This window comes from Saimiri boliviensis, chromosome 9, assembly GCF_048565385.1.
Source record: "Saimiri boliviensis isolate mSaiBol1 chromosome 9, mSaiBol1.pri, whole genome shotgun sequence".
Lineage (NCBI taxonomy): Eukaryota > Metazoa > Chordata > Mammalia > Primates > Cebidae > Saimiri > Saimiri boliviensis.
Genome location: NC_133457.1, coordinates 107,970,025 through 107,989,447, shown reverse-complemented (window position 1 = coordinate 107,989,447; position 19,423 = coordinate 107,970,025). Strand labels below are relative to the sequence as shown.

The 19,423-nt window shown below is 50.6% G+C and overlaps 1 protein-coding gene across 1 annotated transcript in view; it reads left to right on the top strand.

Annotated features, from left to right (window-relative positions):
* JPH2 (junctophilin 2) overlaps positions 1 to 15,036 on the top strand; it is an 83,205-nt gene extending 68,169 nt beyond the window's left edge. The window contains exons 3-6 of the mRNA XM_039479793.2: positions 8,078 to 8,196; positions 10,432 to 11,153; positions 11,922 to 12,016; positions 13,258 to 15,036. Of these exons, the coding sequence (XP_039335727.2) occupies positions 8,078 to 8,196; positions 10,432 to 11,153; positions 11,922 to 12,002 (922 nt within the window). The 3' untranslated portion in view covers positions 12,003 to 12,016; positions 13,258 to 15,036. The remainder of the gene's footprint in view (positions 1 to 8,077; positions 8,197 to 10,431; positions 11,154 to 11,921; positions 12,017 to 13,257) is intronic.
* Positions 15,037 to 19,423: the final 4,387 nt, after the last annotated feature.

The window sequence follows — 19,423 nt, the reverse complement described above, 5'->3', positions numbered from 1 at the left end:
CTCCACCTCTCTGAGGTCATACGTGTTTACACATGACCATGGCATAAGGCCGGTCACAGAGTGCTCCACAAATAACCAAGATTAATATTATTCATAATAATAGTAGAAGAGACATTAGTTGAATGACTACATTAGAACGGGTGGGCAGACTTTTGTAAAGGACTAGGTGGTAAATATTTTGGTACTTGTAGGTCATATGGTTTCTATGGCAACTACTTAACTCTAGACAGTATGAGCATAGCTGTGTTTCAACTGAATTTTTTTTTTTTTTAGGGACACGCATATCTGGATTTCATATAATTTTCATGTGTCACAAAATATTACTTTTGTTTTTTTGAGTCAGAGTCTAGCTCTGTTGCCCAGGCTGGAGTGCAGTGGTGCAATCTCGGCTCACTGCAACCTCTGCCTCCCAGGTTCAAGTGATTCTCTGCCTCAGCCTCCCAAGTACCTGAGACTACAGGGGCACACCACTGTGCCCAGCTGATTTTTGTATTTTTTTTGTAGAGACAGGGTTTCACCACGTTGCCGAAGCTGGTCTCGAACTCCTGGTCTCAAGTGATCCACCCACCTCAGCCTCCCAAAGTGCTGGAGTTACAGGTGTGAGCCACCACTCCTGGTTTTACTTTTGTTTTTTTCTAGCCATTCAAAAATATGCCATTCTTAGCTCATGGGCATTACAGAAGCTGGCAGCAGCTGGGTTTAGCCTACCACTGTAATCTGCTGACCCACGCACTGGAATGTAACCTCTGAAAGGGATTTGTGTTTTCTTTCTTTCTTTATTCCTATTGTTTTGTTTAAGATAGAGCTGGGGTCTTGCTGTGTTGCCCAGGCTGGTCTGAAACTCCTGGCCTCAAGTGAGCCTCCTGTCTCAGCCTCCCAAAGTATTAGGATTACAGGCGTGAGCCACTGTGCCTGGCCATACCAGGGATTTTTGGATTTGGATGTTCAGTTTGCCTCTGTGTCCTCAGTGCCCAGAAGAGTGCCTAGCACATAGCAGGCACTCCATAAAGTTGTATTAAATGAACGAACTGAGACGTAGAGGTGGGTCTTGACCTGACTCTTTAAGGTCCGGATCGTAGCAGGAGGGGAAACAGCCTTCCAGGTCGGGGAACAGCCTAAGCAAAGGCCTGGAGTCGGGGCAAGTCTGGTGAGTGTCACCCTTTGGCCTCATGAAGCCACCAATGCCTGGTGGAGACAACTGGGAAACAACCAAGCAGTGAAGGGACCGCGAGGGAGGTGGGGAATGGAGGCGGGGCTGAGGCGGGGGCTTTTAGAGGTGGCTCTGTTGGGTGATAGCCCTGCTCCTATACCAGAAACACCGGCCTTATTTTTAACCCTGCTGACGAAAGTTAATCCGAATGAAATCGAGAAGAGTCTCCCTGTTCCACCCCCAGCCTCAGTGACCGCTCCCTTCCCCCAAGCAGGGCCAGAGCCATCCTCTAGACCCTCACCCAGAGGCATGGGTCCAGACGCGGTGCATGGTCAGAGGAGCATGAATGCTTCCTGCGTTTCCCCAGCAGGGCCTTGATTCAGGGAGGGCCCCTGGTGCTGAAAGGAAAATATCCAAGGCTCCTAGGGGGTTGAGCAGGCTGGGAACGGTGTCAAAAGGGAGCTAGCTTTTCTCTCTGTCTGCCGAACACCTGCTTCTCAAACTTTAGTGAGAATCTGGAGTATAAAACACAGATTCCTAGGCTCGTTCTCTTCCAGTTCTAATGAGTCAATCTGGCCAGAGCCTGAGAGTTTCTATTTCTGAGCTTGCGGGTGATGAGGATGTTGGGTGGGGGTCATGGACTGCTTATGAGAGGCACTGGCCTAGAAGCAATAGCCTCCCAGCTCCAGCGATTCCGCCTTCACCCTTCACCTGCGAGCTGCTGGTATACCCCATCCAGCCCGCCTTGGGCAAGTGTCTGGAGAGCCTTGAAGGCCATGCTGAGTAGTTAGGGTTTTATTTTGAGCACAGTAGGAAGCCTTGCAAAGATTGGAAGCAAGGGGTGAGGCCACGGGCTTGTGGGTTAAATAAGCTTGCCGAGCCGCTGTGTGCAGGAACGGCTGTAAGAGCCAGGCTGCAGGCAGGGGAGACAGGTGGGAGGGGTGCAGGAATGGCAGAGGGTCTGAGACGGCAGGTTCAAGAGCTGTAAAGAGAGCATGAGAGACCAGCGTTGGTGATTGATGGGCTGTAGATGTGGAAGGAGGTGGGGAGGGAGGGAAGGTGCTGAAGAACGCTGAGATTCCTGGCCTGAAGGCTGGGATCAGACATCACGAGCATGGGACACGGGGAGAAGGGCTGATAGGATGCAGCAGGCCAGGCGGATGGAGAGGGACAGAGGAGTGCGCTTCCTTCCAGCACAGCAGCGCTCATTACCCTGGGCTCTGCGGCTGCTCGTGTTCTGGCTGTACACAGTTGGTCCCCCAGAATCTTCCAGGGCTATACGGAAAGGCTGCTTTTCTGCCTGTGAGGAGTCCTTGGCACAGCTTCCAAAGGCACCAGAAAGTGGGCATCCTTCAGCTCACAGGACCAAAAAAGGGCATTTTCTCAGTTTGAAGGCTTGCCTAGCCCATTCCCTCCTCCTCCCACCTGGGGTTTCAGGTGCCCAGGGAAGTGGCTCTTAAAAAGTTTAGAACAAGGGGCCGGGCATGGTGGCTCATACCTGTAATCCAAGCACTTTGGAGGCCATGGTGGGCAGATCACCTGAGGTCAGGAGTTCAAGACCAGCCTGACCAACATGGTGAAACCCCATCATTAAAAAAAAAAAAAAAAAAAAAAAAAGTTTAGAACTGTGTCTCATACTCTTGTGTAGGCAAAAAGAAGCCTGGAGATATGCATGCAGCACACTCAGTTCTGATGTGCAAAGCCATTCTCCTCCTCCTCTTTCACCACTGCTGCCTCACCCCGTCATCATCGTCATCAAGGCTAAACACTTTCACATGTTGTCTCTCACCTAGTTTTCACAGCAACTTCCTTCCTTCTTTCTTTCTTTTTCTTTTTCTTTTTTCTTTTTTTTTTTTTTTTTTTGAGATGAAGTCTCACTTTGCTGCCTAGGCTGGAGTGCAATGGTGCAATCTCAGCTCACTGCAGCCTCAGCCTCCAGGGTACAAGTGATTCTTCTGCCTCAGCCTCCTGGGGCTACATGCACGCACCACCATGCCTGGCTAATTTTTGTACTTTTAGTAGAGACGGGGTTTCACCATGCTGGCCAGGCTGGTCTCGAACTCCTAACCTCATGATCCCCTTGTTTTGGCCTCTCAAAGTACTGGGATTACAGGTGTGAGCCATGGTGCCTGGCCCACAGCAACTTCAGGAGGGGAGAATTATTATCTCCACTTTACAGATGAAGTTGAGGCACAGAAAGGTAAAGCTATGCATGCACCCAAGGTCCTAGAAGCCCAGTGGGGTGAGGGAGGGAGGGAGGGAGGGAGGGATCGAATCGCAGGGTCCAATCCAGGCTTTATTAAAAATTTTCTTCATAGGTTGTTCATCAAGAATTTATTTTCCCATTAATTTTGACTTTTCAAAATACTGCATTAAAATATTATTTATCTTGCTCATTGAGTTTTTTGGCAGCCCCGTAAATTTTGCCCCTGAAGTGAGTGTCTCAGTCATCTTATCCTGTCCCCAGCCTTGGCAGAACCAAATTGGAATCCTGGGCTGCTGATTCCAAAACTGTGCTCTTAACTCTTCCCTAGGCTGCACGTGTGCACACCTGCATGCCTGCTTTCAGTCATACATGGATTCATTCAGTAAACGTTACTATGGCAATATGGCAGAGTGGAGAGGCAGAGGCTTGGGAATCAGACAGCTCCGGGTTTGGAATCTTACTCTGCTACTTGCTATTGAGTGGAGTCAGGCCTGTGTTTAGGATACAGACTCTAGATCCCAGAATGCTTTGGTTTGAATCCTTACTCTGTTACTTACTAGCTGTATAGTTTGGGTGGATTCTTTTTTTCTTTTTGAGACATGGTCTTGCTCAGTTGCCCAGGCTGGAGTGCAATAATAGCTCATTGCAGCCTCGACCTCCTGGGCTCAAGCAGTCCCCCACACCTCAGCCTCCTGAGTAGCTGGGACTACAGGCATGCACCACCACATCTGGGTAATTTCTTTTTTAAAAAAAAATTCTACTAGAGACAAAGTTTTGCTATGTTGCCTAGGCTGGTCTTATGACCAGCTCTGGTCTTGACCTGAGCTCAAGTGATCTTCCTGCCTCAGCCTCCCAAAGTGCTGGGATTATAGGCGCGAGCCACCGCGCTGGCCTGGGTGGATTTCTTAGAACCCTCCTGTGCCTTGGATGCCTCCTCTGTAGAGACAGATGGTAGGAATAACATCTACCCTGTAGAATTATTGGGAGGATTAAACAAGCTAATTTCTGTAAAGCCATTGGCATGTGGTAAGTTCTTTGTGAATGTTAACTCCTATTTTGTTTCCTTGAGCAAGTTACCTTTCTGAACCTCAGTTTCCCCACCTGTGAAGTAGGGACAGGTAAATACTACCTCACTACCTCACAGTTTGAGGGTTTTTTTTTTTTTTTGTTTTTTTGTTTTGTTTGGTTTTGTTTTGTTTTTGAGATGGAGTTTCGCTCTTGTTACCCAGGCTGGAGTGCAATGGCGCGATCTCGGCTCACCACAACCTCCGTCTCCTGGGTTCAGGCAATTCTCCTGCCTCAGCCTCCTGAGTAGCTGGGACTACAGGCACGCACCACCATGCCCAGCTAATGTTTGGTATTTTTAGTAGAGATGGGGTTTCACCATGTTGACCAGGATGGTCTCGATCTCTTGACCTCGTGATCCACCCGCCTCGGCCTCCCAAAGTGCTGGGATTACAGGCTTGAGCCACCGCGCCTGGCACAGTTTGAGGTTTTTAAGGGATAAAAGGCCTGGTGCATAGAAGGAGCTTACTGGAATTTATCTCCCTTACTGTGAGACCAGTTCTCCGCTGGAGACAGAGATGAAGACACACACATCAGCTCCCAAAAGAATTAACTCATCTGTAGGGCGTGGACACTGACTTGACTCTGTAGCTCCTTGAAGGCACCGAGCTCTTCCTCAGTCTCGGGGTCTTTCCATGTGCTCTTCTGTCTACCTGGCTCATTGACTAACCCACCTCTTATGGGCCTAATGCATGTGTTTCTTCAAGTCTCAACTCAAATGTCGACATCCTTAAGGAATCCTTCCCTGACCAGCCCACCTCCACCACCCATCAACATTAACTCTTTATGTGTTTTTTTGTTTGTTTCTTTGTTTTGAGATGGAGTTTCACTCTTGTTGCCCAGGCTGGAGTGCAATGGTGCAGTCTTGGCTCACCGCAACCTCCACCTACTGGGTTCAAGTGATTCTCCTGCCTCAGCCTCCCGAGTAGCTGGGATTACGGACGCATGCCACCATGCCTGGCTAATTTTGCATTTTTAATAGAGAAGGGGTTTCTCCATGTTGGTCAGGCTGGTCTCAATCTTCCGACCTCAGTTGATTCGCCCGCCTTGGCCTCCCAAAGTGCTGGGATTACAGGTGTGAGCCGCCGCGCCCGGCCAACATTAAGTCTTTCTGTTCTGCATCTTCATTGTATCCTCTCCTCCTTCACAGCATATTTCACAATTGTCATTAGGTACTTATTATCTAATTGCATTTTATTCAGTAGTTTTTGTGTTTGTTTACTATCCAGCTCCCTCAGCTGACAGTGGCTTTTCTGGTCCACAGAGTCTCTGCCCTCAGTTCCTGGCTGTGCTCAGCTCCTGGCACAGGATCTGGCACATGCTCAGCTCCTGGCACAGAGCAAGCTTGTCTAACCCGTGCCCGTGGGCCACATGCAGTCCAGGATGGCTTTGAATGCAGCCCAACATGAATTTGTAAACTTTCTTAAAATGTTACAGGATTCTTTTTTTGTGATTTTTTTTTTTAAAGCTTCAGCTATCACTAGTGTTAGTGTATTTTCTGTGTGGTCCGTGACGATTCTTCTTCTTCCATTGTGGCCCAGGGAAGCCAAAAGATTGGACACCCCTGTTCCAGAGTTATGTTGCCTCGGTTCAAATTCCCAGCTCCTGCATTTCAGGACTCTGTGACCTTGGGCAAATTGGTTAACCTGTTTGGGCTTCAATTTTCTTTTCTGTAAAATAGGGATAATAATAACAGCACCAGCATCCTAGGCATTAGAATAATCATATGAGATAATCTTCATAACTCCTTTAGAACCATGCCTGGCCCATTCAGAAATTGGACTGTTATTACTTTAGTAGGTACTTCTGTGAGTTAAGCTAGGCTGACAGCTGAAACAGACATCTCCCAAATCTCAGGCACTTAACACAATGAACATTCAAGATTTGCTCCTGTCACATGCAACTGTGGGGCTGTGGGAAGGGGCTTTGCTCTGTGCAATCATTTATGGACTCAGATTTCTTTTTTTTTTTCTTTTTCTTTTTTTTTTTTTGAGACGGAGTTTCACTCAGATTTCTTAACTTGAAGTCCACAGGAGGTTCTGTGGATAGATTTCAGGGGTACGTGAACTTGGATGGTTTCAGTTAGATTCCCTAGAAGTAGAGCCTGAAATGGGGATTCTTATGTAGCTGATTTATTGAGGAAGGCTTCCAGCAGAGAGGAGAATGAGACGCAGGGCAGCATAGGGAAGGAGCTAAACAGAGATGTGGTCTCAGCTGGAGACCTGCTTCAGCAAGTCCACTTGGGGCCCTGGAATGTGGATTGTAGCTGCTGCAGCTGGAGTTCCTTCCTCTTGGGGCAAGAGGAGGCTGACCAGTATCAATCATTAATGTGGGCTGCCTGGGTTTAGAGGTAAGCAGGGCAGTATTTTAACTTCTGGAACAAGGTGGCTTCTATGGGCTACAAGTCTCTGGGGTAGGAAGGAGTCATTAGCAGCGAACACTCACATCAGCCAGGGGTGGGCACATTGGCCCAGTGAAGGGATCTGTGTAGGGCACCAAACGTGCCTGCTACAGATGGGAAACACTCCATCTATATTTTTGTTAACTCTAACTGCAATTTAGCCTTCTCTTCAGTTGTGGAAATAGGCAGTAAATCATAATAGTACTAGTAGTAGCTGTGACTTTGTCATTAATAGCAATCTCACATTTTCATGTCATATTACATGTTTTTTTTTTTTTTTTTTTTTTTTTTTTTTTTTTTTTTTTTTTTTGAGACAGAGTTTCGCTGTTGTTACCCAGGCTGGAGTGCAATGGCACGATCTCGGCTCACCGCAACCTCCGCCTCCTGGGTTCAAGCAATTCTCCTGCCTCAGCCTCCCGAGTAGCTGGGACTACCGGCACGCGCCACCATGCCCAGCTAATTTTTGTATTTTTAGTAGAGACGGGGTTTCACCATGCTGACCAGGATGGTCTCGATCTCTTGACCTCGTGATCCACCCGCCTCGGCCTCCCAAAGTGCTGGGATTATAGGCGTGAGCCACCGCGCCCGACCCATATTACATGTTTTAATTAGATATCCTTGAAATATCCTTTATGCTAATCTATACTTTAAAATTATAGTAGTTAATAGACTTGGTATCTTGTTTAATGTGATAAATAAGGATATAGATTATTATATTACAAATGTGTTCTTTTAAATATTTTGGAAACAGTATATCAAGTAACTGCATCCTTTTGTAATCCTATGTATTTTATGTATTTGAAAACATTATTTTGAGAAGGGATCCATAGGCTTCATTGCACTGCCAAAGGAATCCGTGACACAGAGGTTAAATACCCTGTTCTGGGGCCTCAGCCTGCTCTGCATTCAACCAGCAATGCTGGGGAAAAACAAGAGGGCATAGAGGTTTTTATAGGCCAAGCCTGGAAATAGCATACATGTTATCTTCCCACAATGCATTGGCCAGAACTCAGTCACCTGACCATACCTAACTGCAAGGGAGGCTGGGAAATGTAGTCTATCTCTGTGCTCAGAAAGAAGAGGAAATGATCTGGAGAATACACAGCAGTCTGGGCCATGAGGCTCAATAAGTATTCATTGACTGCCCGAGTGAATGAATGCTCTGTTTAGCACGTCTCTTTGTGGGTTAGGGAGAAGGGCCAGAAGGCTGGTTCTCTGGAAGGATCCTGAGTCTTCTGCCACGTTGTCTCCGTAGGACAAGCCACGCCAAGGCCAAAGCTGAGGCAGCAGAACAGGCTGCAGTGGCTGCCAACCAGGAGTCCAACATTGCTCGCACTTTGGCCAGGGAGCTGGCTCCAGACTTCTACCAGCCAGGTAGGGCCAACCAGGGAAGGATGGGCAGGGTAGAGCCTTCCCTGGGGTGGGTACTTTTCTTTGCTTGCTGGAATCTGAGATGCCCAAGTGGTTTCCTGGATGCCCGGGAGTCTCGGAAACTGGGGTGTTGTGCAAGTATGGGATGGGATGATTCAGGGAGCTCGTGGGAGGGCAGCAGAGGCACTCCAGGTCTCTTCTCTCTGCTCTGAGCAGGGAAGACAGTTGGAGCTGGTGAAGCTTAGAGGGGAGAAGTCACTGGTGGATGAGAGGGAAAAATGGCTTCTTGCACTTGCCCAACAGTTTCAGTCAAGCATTGAGCACTGTCCATATGTCAGGCACTGTGCCAGGCTCTAGGGGTACATAAGTGGGGTCCAAAATCTAGGGGAGCAAAGAGTCACAAAAACAACAAAGCTAGGGGTACAATAAATGGACTCTGCATTCATTCAAATCCTGATTCCACTGCTTCCCAGCTGTGAGACTTTGAGTGAGGTGTTTAACCTCCATAAACCTCAGTTTTCTGATCTGTAAAATGGGAGTAAGAATCGTACCTGGTTTTTTGTGCATGGAAATGCATGTAAGGTACATGCCCAGTCCTCAGTAAGCTCTCAGTGACTGTGGCTGTTGTCTCACGATTATGGTTCCATTTCACACAGCAGGATGAGCGCTGTGAGGTTAGAATGGGAGCAGGGGGAGCTCACAGGAAGCACTTTACCCACTTAGGCAAGAGGAGGTGTTAGAGAAGGCTGCCCTCAGGAGAGGCCATTTGAGCTCAGTCTTGAAAGCCGAACAAGAGTCTATCAAGTCAGTGGGTCTTAAATTTGACACAGATTGCTGGGCCCACCCCTCAGAGTTTCTGATTCAGTAGGTCTCAGGTGGGGCCCGTGAATGTGCATTTCTAAGGATCAGGCGATGCAGATGCGGCTGGTCAGAGACCAGACTTTGAGGTTTGAGAACTGCTGCACCAGATAGTGCTGGCTGGGAGGGGCGGAGGAAGCACAAAGGCACAGAAACTCGGTCAGAGCAGCATGCCAGGAAGCTAGATCACAACGTAGGCTGTGGGTGCTGAGAACCGAGGCTGCAGAGTAAGGAGGACCTCCCGGCCTTGGTTGAGATCTTGCACATGGATAGAGTGGTGGGAGCCCCTGAAGGACAGAGATCGGTGTTTTCTGCAATGAAGGGTTTTAAAGTTAACGACGTAATCAGATGTGTGTTTTCTGTTTTTTGTTTTGTTTTGTTTTGTTTTGTTGAGACAGAGTTTCGCTCTTGTTACCCAGGCTGGAGTGCAATGGCGCAATCTCGGCTCATCGCAACTTCTGCCTCCTGGGTTCAGGCAATTCTCCTGCCTCAGCCTCCTGAGTAGCTGGGATTACAGGCACGTACCACCATGCCCAGCTAATTTTTTGTATTTTTGGTAGAGACGGGGTTTCACCATGTTGACCAGGATGGTCTCGATCTCTTGACCTTGTGATCCACCCGCCTCTGCCTCCCAAAGTGCTGGGATTACAGGCATGAGCCACTGCGCCCGGCCAGATGTGTGTTTTCTTTTCTTTTTCTTTTCTTTTTTTTTTTTTTTTTTTTTTTTTTTGAGACGGAGTTTCGCTCTTGTTACCCAGGCTGGAGTGCAATGGCGCGATCTCGGCTCACCGGGCACAGTGGCTCAAGCCAGATGTGTGTTTTCTAAACGTGATCCTGGCTGCAGAAAGGAAGCCAGATGGGTAACCTAGGAGCGAAGACCTGTGCCCGGAGGATCCGTCACTTCTGGTCCCAGCGCTCCCCCTGCTGGTCTCTGCCTCTGCAGGCGCTGAGCTCTGCCTTTGACAGGCATTTTCTCAATCCTTCCACTCGTATTTATGAAATAGCTATGATCAGCCCCATGTTTCAGATAAGGGAATGGAAAGAGACGCGTGCCATAGTAAAGGGCATTACCTCTGGGGCCTGACTGCTGGGTACTAGTCCCGGCTGTGCCCTTTGGCAGCTGTGTGACTTTGGGCAAGTGATTTAACCTTTCAGAGCCTCCCTTCGAGGTTCACAGTAGCATCAACTTCACAGAGTTACTACAACAATTAGATGAGTTAATATTTGGAAAATGCTTAAAACAGTGCCTGGCACTTGGTCAATGCTATCTGAGTGCCAAATGAGTCCATGAATGAGGCTCTAGAGCCGAAGCGGCTGGCGCGGGATCACCCAGCAGTGGTGTGGGGTTCGAGCCCAGCCTCCATGTGTTGCCCCTGGCAGGTCCGGAATATCAGAAGCGCCGGCTGTTGCAGGAGATCCTGGAGAACTCGGAGAGCCTGCTGGAGCCTCCCGACCGGGGCGCGGGTGCGGCGGGCCTCCGGGAGCCGCCCCGTGAGAGCCCGCAGCTACACGAGCGCGAGACCCCTCGGCCCGAGGGTGGTCCCCCATCACCGGCCGGGACGCCCCCGCAGCCCAAGCGGCCCCGGCCTGGGGCATCCAAGGACGGCCTGCTGGGCCCGGGCGCCTGGAACGGCGAGCCCAGCGGCGAGGGCAGCCGGCCAGCCACTCCGTCCGAGGGCGCGGTCCGCCGCAGTCCCACGCGTCCAGCTACCGAGCGCATGGCCATCGAGGCTCTGCAGGCGCCGCCCCCGCCGTCGCGGGAGCCGGAGGTGGCGCATTACCAGGGCTACCACAGCTACGCTGTGCGCACCACACCGCCCGAGCCCCCGCCCTTCGAGGACCAGCCCGAGTCCGAGGTCTCCGGGTCCGAGTCCGCGCCCTCGTCCCCGGCCACTGCCCCGCTGCAGCTGCCCACGCTCCGAGGCCCCGAACCCTCGCGCGAGACCCCTGCCAAGCTGGAGCCCAAGCCCATCGTCCCCAAAGCCGAGCCCAGGCCAAAGGCCCGCAAGACTGAGGCCCGAGGGCTGACCAAGGCCGGGGCCAAGAAGAAGGGACGGAAGGAGGCAACGCTGGCGGCTGAGACAGAGGTGGAGGTGGAAGAGGTGAGGCTGTCGGGGAAGGCGTGCCTGAGGTCGGGTTCCCTAGAGGTAGCCGGCTTTGAGGCAGGATTCAGGTGCAAGGGATTTGGGGGGTGCTGGGCTGCGAGAGATGGAAGCAGATAGAGTAGGGGGAAGTGCAGCAGGGCTGGGGATTAGTGGAGTGTGGCCTTGGCCACAGAGCACTTTGGAGGATAAATGGCCCCACGGAGTCCTCACACCTTGAGGCAGGTACCTTTATACCTGATATCCCATTGGCAGAGGCAGTTCTCATGAGCAGGGGGGCAGTTCTCATGAGCTGGGAGCCTGAGCAGCTGGAGGGTGGCTGCATTTGCCCAGTCGGGGGTGGGGAGGTTCGGTTGGGCCCCAGCAGCATCTGCTACAAGATGTAGCAGGGAGGGCTTCCTGGAGGTGGAGGAAGGGCCCAATGGACCTCATGACTTATGGGAGGCAGGGAGCTAGGTTCAGCAGCAAAAAAAACAAAAACAAAAAAACTGAAGCTGGGCTTTGAGGGACTGAAGAATGCATCCCAAGGGGAAATAGTAGTAAAGAAGGCAGGATGCATGGGTTCCAGGCCTGATTTGGTTATTTCCAAGAGTCCTTCCAGCTGTGATGGTCTGCTGGCCGAGTGACAGGATACAGCAGTGAATAAAGCCGGCAATGCCCTTAGGAAGGCCGATCCAGAAGTTCTTGCTCTGGCCAGCCTTGCTGTGACCTGGGTGGGGGTGTCTCAGAGGCCATGGGGACTCAGGCAGCCTCTCTCACTGCTCCCAGGTCCCCAACACCATCCTCATCTGCATGGTGATCCTGCTGAACATCGGCCTGGCCATCCTCTTCGTTCACCTCTTGACCTGACCTTTGCCTACCAGGTGCGGCCAGCCGGCTGGAGGAGAGGTGGGGGGCGGGAGCCCCCGGGGAGTTCTGAGCACCAGGGAGGAGGGACCTACTCGGTACTTGGATGACAGTCCTGTGACGAATTGAGGCCCACCCACCACACACACACACACACACACACACACACACTCACACACTCTCTCTCTCTCTCTCTCTCTCTCTCTCTCTCTTCATTAGCTCAGTGTTTGCAGAGCACCTGCTCTCTGTCAGGTGAGCACTGAGGGCTTCATTCACTCATTCATTTTGCCTACATGTACTGCTCTGCTGGAAGCTGGGGGTCCAGCACAGACTCACTCCTGCCCTAAGAATGGGGTGAACACAGTGAAAGTGACCCTGAACTTAGAACTCACTACAGAAAAGTCTTGCAGTTCAATCAAGCACAACAGGTCTAGGCTGAGCTCAGCTGGGATGGGGGGATGCCCATTTCCATGCTCGCTTTCTCCCTTCCCCGCTTCAGTCTTTAATCCCTTGGCCTCCCAGCCTCCTCCCGTTCCTCTGTCCATTGGTTTCTCCCCATGGTGGAGCTAGCGGCTGGGGTAAGGTCCCGTGAAGTGCAGGGGGCTGGGCTGGGCTGAAGGAGAGTGGCCCTCGCTGCTTTCAAGGTGAAGTATCTACAAGACAAAGAAAATCTTCTCCCTGCTGGAACCAGCCTTCACAGCTTCCGTCTCATGCTTGGTGGTAATAATGGGGTTTCTGCCTCTTCCCAAGACCCTCTTTTTTGATTCGAGCTTAGTTTGGGCTGGAGGTTCTTAATCTGTCCCAGGAGAGTCTGTGCTGTCACCATGTAAACAGTCAATGACAATACCAGCCTGGTAGGTGCTGCCCTGGGGGTGAACGCTTGAGCTCTGCAGGTTCCGTGTTTCCCAGGGGCTCTGGGAAAGCTTCCTGCAGGCACTGATTCCTTTAATAGCCTGAAGGGTGAAAAGGAGTGAACTGGATGACAGTGGGGGAGGAGGAGGGAAGAGATGAGCGCACCAGCAAAGGGAGCAGTGTTTGCGAATACACAGAGGCAGGCAGCCAGGGCCAGGAGAGGCCTTGGGGACTTGTTTGTGACCTGCTGAGTATCAGAACCCAGGGACAAGACTGTCTTGGGGGATGCAGAGGTGGGATCTTGCCCCAGAGAAGAGGAACCCCGAGGCTTGAGCCCTGCACCTGACTTGGCAGCCCAGCCTCCACCCCACCTCCCTCGCCTGACCCTTTTGCTGTCTCTTTGCAGAGCCAGAAGTTCCTGCTGAAGACATGAGGACCTTCTTTTTGCAGTGCCAGGCAGGGTGGCCAAAGAGGACTGGACTCTGGACCCAGAGCCCCACGGTCCAGCTCACATTCACCCCACAAATGTTTCCGGAGGTCTCCCATAGCGCCTGTGCCTGGTGGCGGTGGTGTCAAGAGGAATGAAGTATAATGGCAGCCTCCAGGAGCTCTCTGCCCGGAGAGAGGCGCCCTGGTCTCCTGAGCGTCCTGAACTGCTCCTGTCCCCCATCCTCCTCCACTCCCTTGTCTTTCCCCTAGGTTGTCCCCTCCCTGGGCTTTTGTGTGTTTTAGATGTCCCCTAACCAGGATGTTAATATTCACCCCCATCCCCTTTCATCCCACCCTCCCCTTCCTCCCACGCTGCCCCACTTTGATTTAATCCTTTGTCTGTGGACCGAGGCCTCCCAGGGAAGCTGGGTGGGATGGGTGCTGAGACCCCCCTCAGACCGGCACAGAGGCCTGTCCTTGTGCGGTCTGTGCCCCGCGGTCCCTCCCTTGCCTGTGGATGTTCTGGGTAACAGTAGCGGAGAGGGACAAGGTCAGTGTGAAGATCCCAGAACACAGCGCTCTGTCTCCTCCCACCAGTCCAGTTAGCTTCCCTTCTGGACCAACAGACGAGAGAGACCCGACAGAGCCTCTGGCTGGGAGGCTGCTGACCAGGTGGCCACGGGGCGGGGGCAGGAAGAGGGGTTAAGGCACAGTGATGACGACCTGTCTTTGAGTGTGTCTGAGCCTGAGGCTGGGATGGCATTTGGGGTTTCCCGTGTGCTTGGGATGCTAGAGGGTCACCTGCAGGAGCCCTGGGGCCGGCGAGAGAAAGCTCCTGTGATGTGTGAAATGGCCCCACCCAGGCCCACTGAAGGCTTGGGGAGGGGGGCACAGAAGCCCACGGAAGCCCAGGGAGATGTCCCTGGGGCCCACTCAGGCAGACACCAGTTGACAAGGAGACAGGCTGCTTGTCAAGGAGCATTTCCCAGCGGGAGAGGAGCAAGTCTGGGACTCCTCCTGGGTACAGCCTGGGTGCAGTTATAAGCCCCTTTGGTTTACTTGGCAGAAGACAGCAGCTACTTGCATGTACCTCACTTAAAGACGTTTTCTACCACACTAGGTCTCTGGGCGCTTGTGTTTGCTGGGGGTGGGGTGAGGCCAGAGGATGGAGGGAAAGGGTTTCCAGGACCCTGCAAGCCTGGGGAAGGACGTGGCGTGCAAGCTGAGCCAGAGGGGACTGCTGCTGTCCTCCTCCGTTTCTGTGGACCTTGAGGGCTTTGGCTTTGTGGCAGGGCCCCCCCAGGCAGCTCTGGGACCTGGGAGTTCGCTTCTGATGGGGTCTGCTTTCCCACTTCCCCTCGATGCTTGGAAACCTCCTCCAGCTTCACACTTGCCATTTCAAGCCCTGCTGGGACCTTGTGGCTTGGCTGGCATCCAGGACTGCATTTCCATGGAGAAGAACCTGCAGATTCTTCCACCCTCAGCCAGCCATGGCCCATGGCTCTGCATCTGTGTCGGAGCCTCTCAGGACTCCTGGAGCATGAGTGGAGTGGGCCGGGGGCACTGCTCAGTGCTGACGGGCTCCAGGCTCAGGATTGGAGATTCTTGTCCTGTTTTTTTTTTTTTTTCTTTTGACCTGCTCTGGAGACAAGCCTGTGCCTGCTGAAGCTCCCAGGCCTACTGTGGGGGCTGGTGTTTGGGGTGGGGGTTCAGGATGCTGCAGTCTGTGCAATAATAAACCTGCATCTGCTCATGGGCTCTGGCTGGGCTGCAGTGTGCTTGTGGGCCCAGGATGAGGGGCCGGCTGGAGGAGGGTGGGTGGGAAGAGGCTGGAGGATGTGGGTCCTGCCCGTCAGTGTCATTCTCATGACACTTGAGGGGCATCTGAGGGGTTTCAGTTGGAATGAAAGCTCAAAGGCCACAGAGCTTCCACAGTGGAGTTTCCAAAGCAAACTTCCAGAAACTTCTATGAGTAGCTGACCGTAGAATCAAGAGCCTGCCCTTTGAACTGGAGTCCCCCCAGGCTCCAATCCTAGCTTGATCACTTTCTTCACTTCTCTGAGCCTCAGTTTTCTCATCTATAAAATGGGGCTAACAACAGTGCCTACCTCCCGGTAGTGGGGATTATATTAGCTGTTAAGGCTTATGGGCAGCCCAGCGGTGGAAAGCAGTGAGAAATAGGTGGATGTTACTGTTATCACACTACAGTACTGTTAGCTCTGCTCCAGCTCTCTGGCGTTTTTATAGAGGATCCCAGGAACCCCAAAGGGGTGGAGGTGATTCAGATACTGGTTGTTTCGTTACAGACTCTCTCCATCAGTGGGGGACCCTGATGTGATCGCCACACTCTACAGAGGCTTGGAGCAGTGGGACTTGCCCAAGGTCACACACACAGCGAGTTGGTGACAGGAAGGCTGAGAGGTCTCATGACTTTCTAGGAATAAGCACTGCCCATGAAGTTTCTCTCAAGCCCGTGGTCCCCAGCGAGGGGGTTGGAGGGGCGGGTTCCTCACCCACCACCAGGCTCGAGTTCAGGCGCACCCTGTCATCAGGAGCCTGGCTCCTCCACCCACCCCAACCCTACCAATGATGGGCTGTGTGTCCCCTCCCTCTTTCCGTGCCTCAGTTTCCTCTTCTGCTGAGGAGACTAATCCCTGTCCCACGGTCTTCTTCCTAGGCAATGCAGTTGTGAAACTCAAATGAGAGAGATTCTAGTGATAAAGAGGTTTTAGGCTGGGCATGATGGCTCACACCTGGAATCCCAACATGTTAGGAGGCTGAGGCAGGTGGATCACTTGAGGTCAGGAGTTCGAGAATCCCATTTCTACTAAAAAAGAAAATACAAAAGTTAGCCAGATGTAATGGTAGGCGCCTGTAAACCCAGCTGCTTGGGAGATTGAGATAGGAGAAGCTCTTGAACCCAGGAGGTGGAAGTTGCAGTGAGCTGAGATTGAGCCACTGCACTCCAGCCTGGGTGACAGAGCAAGACTTCGTCTCAAAAAACAAAAAAGGTTTTCAAAACTACAGAACATCCTGGGATCCCAGGAAGGATGAGCTTGGAGGAACCATAGGAGGGGCGGGGATGAGGAGGGAGTTGTTTTAATCTGTAGACTTTGATAAAACCTACAGAGGGAAAGCAGGTGGGCAGCCAGCCCAGGTAGCCAGTCTGCAGACGGGGTGTGGGGTGTGTGTGTGTGTGTGTTAGATGAGTTGGGGTCGTGGGTGACTGTATTAAACTCACTTTGGATGGTTTGAAAAGGAGGCGGCTTCCTGAGCATCAGGATTGGAGACTCAGCCAGGTGGGGTTGGTCAGAAACAGCACCCCCTTTTGGCTCAGGTGTAGGACACAGCCTGGCTGATGCCTCCTCTTCCAGTCTTGACCACAGGCAGCTCTAGGAAGTCTGATGGGTCTCCTGCCATGCCCTGAATGAATTTAAAGTGTTTTATACCACACGTGAACTTACGAGCATTGCTGGCCCACTGCCTTGAGGTCTCTGCAGGATTTTTCTAGGGCAGTGAAAGGGAGGGAACCTAGGAACTATGGGAGTCAGATGTGGGATTTGGGCAAGAAGGGAAGTTTCATAATCTGATGGACCCACAGAAGACCTGGCTGTTCTGGAAGAGATGCAGGCCCAGATGATGAACCTTGGAGGTGCCAAGCCTGAAAACGTAATATGAAGATGCTCTCCCCCAAATAAATAACTCAAAATAAAAATAATACTTAAACTGTTAAGACATAAAACTTGCATGTATGCTGAAATTAAAATAGCTCTTAGCTTCTTGCTTTGTGCAAAACTCTGTCTATGCTTATGGAGGCTGAAGGTCCCCCTCCCTCGCGCTCTCCTGGCCCATCTTGCTGGTACACTCAGTGGAGTCAGGTGGCCATGGGTCAGGCCCCGTGCTAAGCCCTTCACCTCCTGTATGTGGTGGCAGAACAGCTGTGTGGTTCAGCACATAGTTGCTGGTTCAAATCTTGGCTCTGTCCCTTAACATCTATAACTTTCTTTTCTGGGGGTGATGACTACCGTGTTACCTGCCTCTTCAGAATGAAAATATGAATGCAGCACTTAGAACAATTCTTAGCATGGTGCGAGCAGACGGTAAATGCCCTGTTATTTTCTATTCTTTGGAATGTCTCCATGGTATAGGTATTCATCCACCCACTTTGCAAATGAGGAAAACTGAGCCGCGGGGAGATGGAGTGATTGGTTCCAGGTATCACAGTGAGGGAAGGACAGAGCTGGGATACCTAGAGCCTGTGCTCTTTGACAGAACCACACTGCTCCCACTATCCCATCACTGCAGGTGAGCCAGCTGAGGGGAGATGCTACCCAATGCAGGGGCCGTTAGTCTGTTGGATACGAGTGGATGCAATGATTCAGAATTCCTAAAGGAGCTCAGGGAAGGAAGGAGGGGGTCTCTGAAGAAGCTTGAGGAAATAACGCCTTAGGCCGTCAGAGATGGAGGGACTCTAATGCATCACAGCCCATTTATGGCCCGTAATTGGCACCATCATGTCTCCTGATTTCAATGGGAATGAAAGGATCTGAAGGTGGTAGAAGCTAAGTGGCAGCATTTCACTCCCACAGACAAGGTGGGTGCAAGTTCTGTAGCGGGCAATGTGAGCAAATAGCAATCAGGAGGTTTGACATGCAGGCATTTTTACCAGGAGCCAATCAATGCTGGTATCCCTGTGGAGAGGAAATAGCCATGCCATCTGCTAAAGTATTACTGAACAAACTGTAGGTTTGATAGGCAGAAGCCTGACTTGGGTCACCACAATGGAGAGCCACAGCGTCATACCTAGTTCCCAGACCTAAATTAATTCACAGACCCAGAAAGCCTTGACTACAGAGGAAGGAACCCACCATGACAGCTTTGCTAGAGGACAAAAGTGTTCTTTCAGTTTTTTGAGGAATCTTCAACCTGTTTTCCAAAATGGCTGTTCTAATTTACATTCCCACCAAGAGTATACACAAGGGTTCCCATCTCTTCACATCCTCACCAACACTTGTCATTCGTCATTTTGGTAATAGTCATTCCAACAGGTGTGAGGTGAAATCTCACTGTGGTTTTAATGTGCATTTTCCTAATGATCAGAGATGTTGAGTATTTTGTCATATACCTGTTGGGCATTTGTATCTAATCTTTAGTGAAATGCCTGTTCAGATCCTTTGCTCATTTTTAATTGGGTTATTTGTTTTCCTGCTGTTGAGTCTTTTTAATTCCTTATATATTTTGGATATCAACCCCTTTTCAGATTTATAGTTTGCAAATATTTTCTCTCAATTTGTGGATTGCTTCTTCAGTCTGCTAATTGCATCCTTTGTTATGTAGCCTAGAAGTTACGTAAGTAGAAGAAATAGATGACTTCCTAGAGGCATGCGATCTACAAAGATTGAATTTTTATGGGAAGTTTAAACATTAGTAATTCAACCTCTTTACTTTTTATAGGTCTACTCGGGTTATCTATTTCTTCTTGAGTCAGTTTTGGTAGTTTGTGTTTTTCTAGGAATTTGTCCTCCTCCACACTTCAAGTGGACTTCTAGAATACAAGCTCTGTTGCTTATCTATGCCTTTTTTGGCTCTCTATTTTCTGCAGCATTATTCTCCAAAGTCAGGGACAAGCACTGTAAGGAATGCACAATATTGAATGTGAAACAGGATATTATTAATTTCTACATTTGTATTATTGAAAAACAAACATGTTTAATATGTTGCTAATATATTGAGAGCCATATTTGTGAATAAGCTTTAAAGATACACAATTTCTCTTTTTACACTTTTATTGTAGTTTCAGAGGTGCATGTGTAGATTTGTTATATAGGTAAATTATGTGTCATGGGGGTTTGGTGTAGAGGTTATTTCATCACCCAGGTAATAAGCATAGGCCCTGATAGGTAATTTTCTCATTCTTACCCTCCTCCCAACTTCCACCCTCAGGTAGGGCCCAGAAACTTGTCCCCTCCTTTGTGTTCCTGTGTATTTAATATTTGGCTCTCACTGATAAATGAGAACATATGGTATTTGCTTTTCTGTTTCTATGTTAGGTTTACTTAGGTTAATGGCCTCCAGCTCCATCCATGTTGCTGCAAAGGACAAAATCTTGTTCTTTTTTATGGCTGTGTAGTATTCTGTGGTGA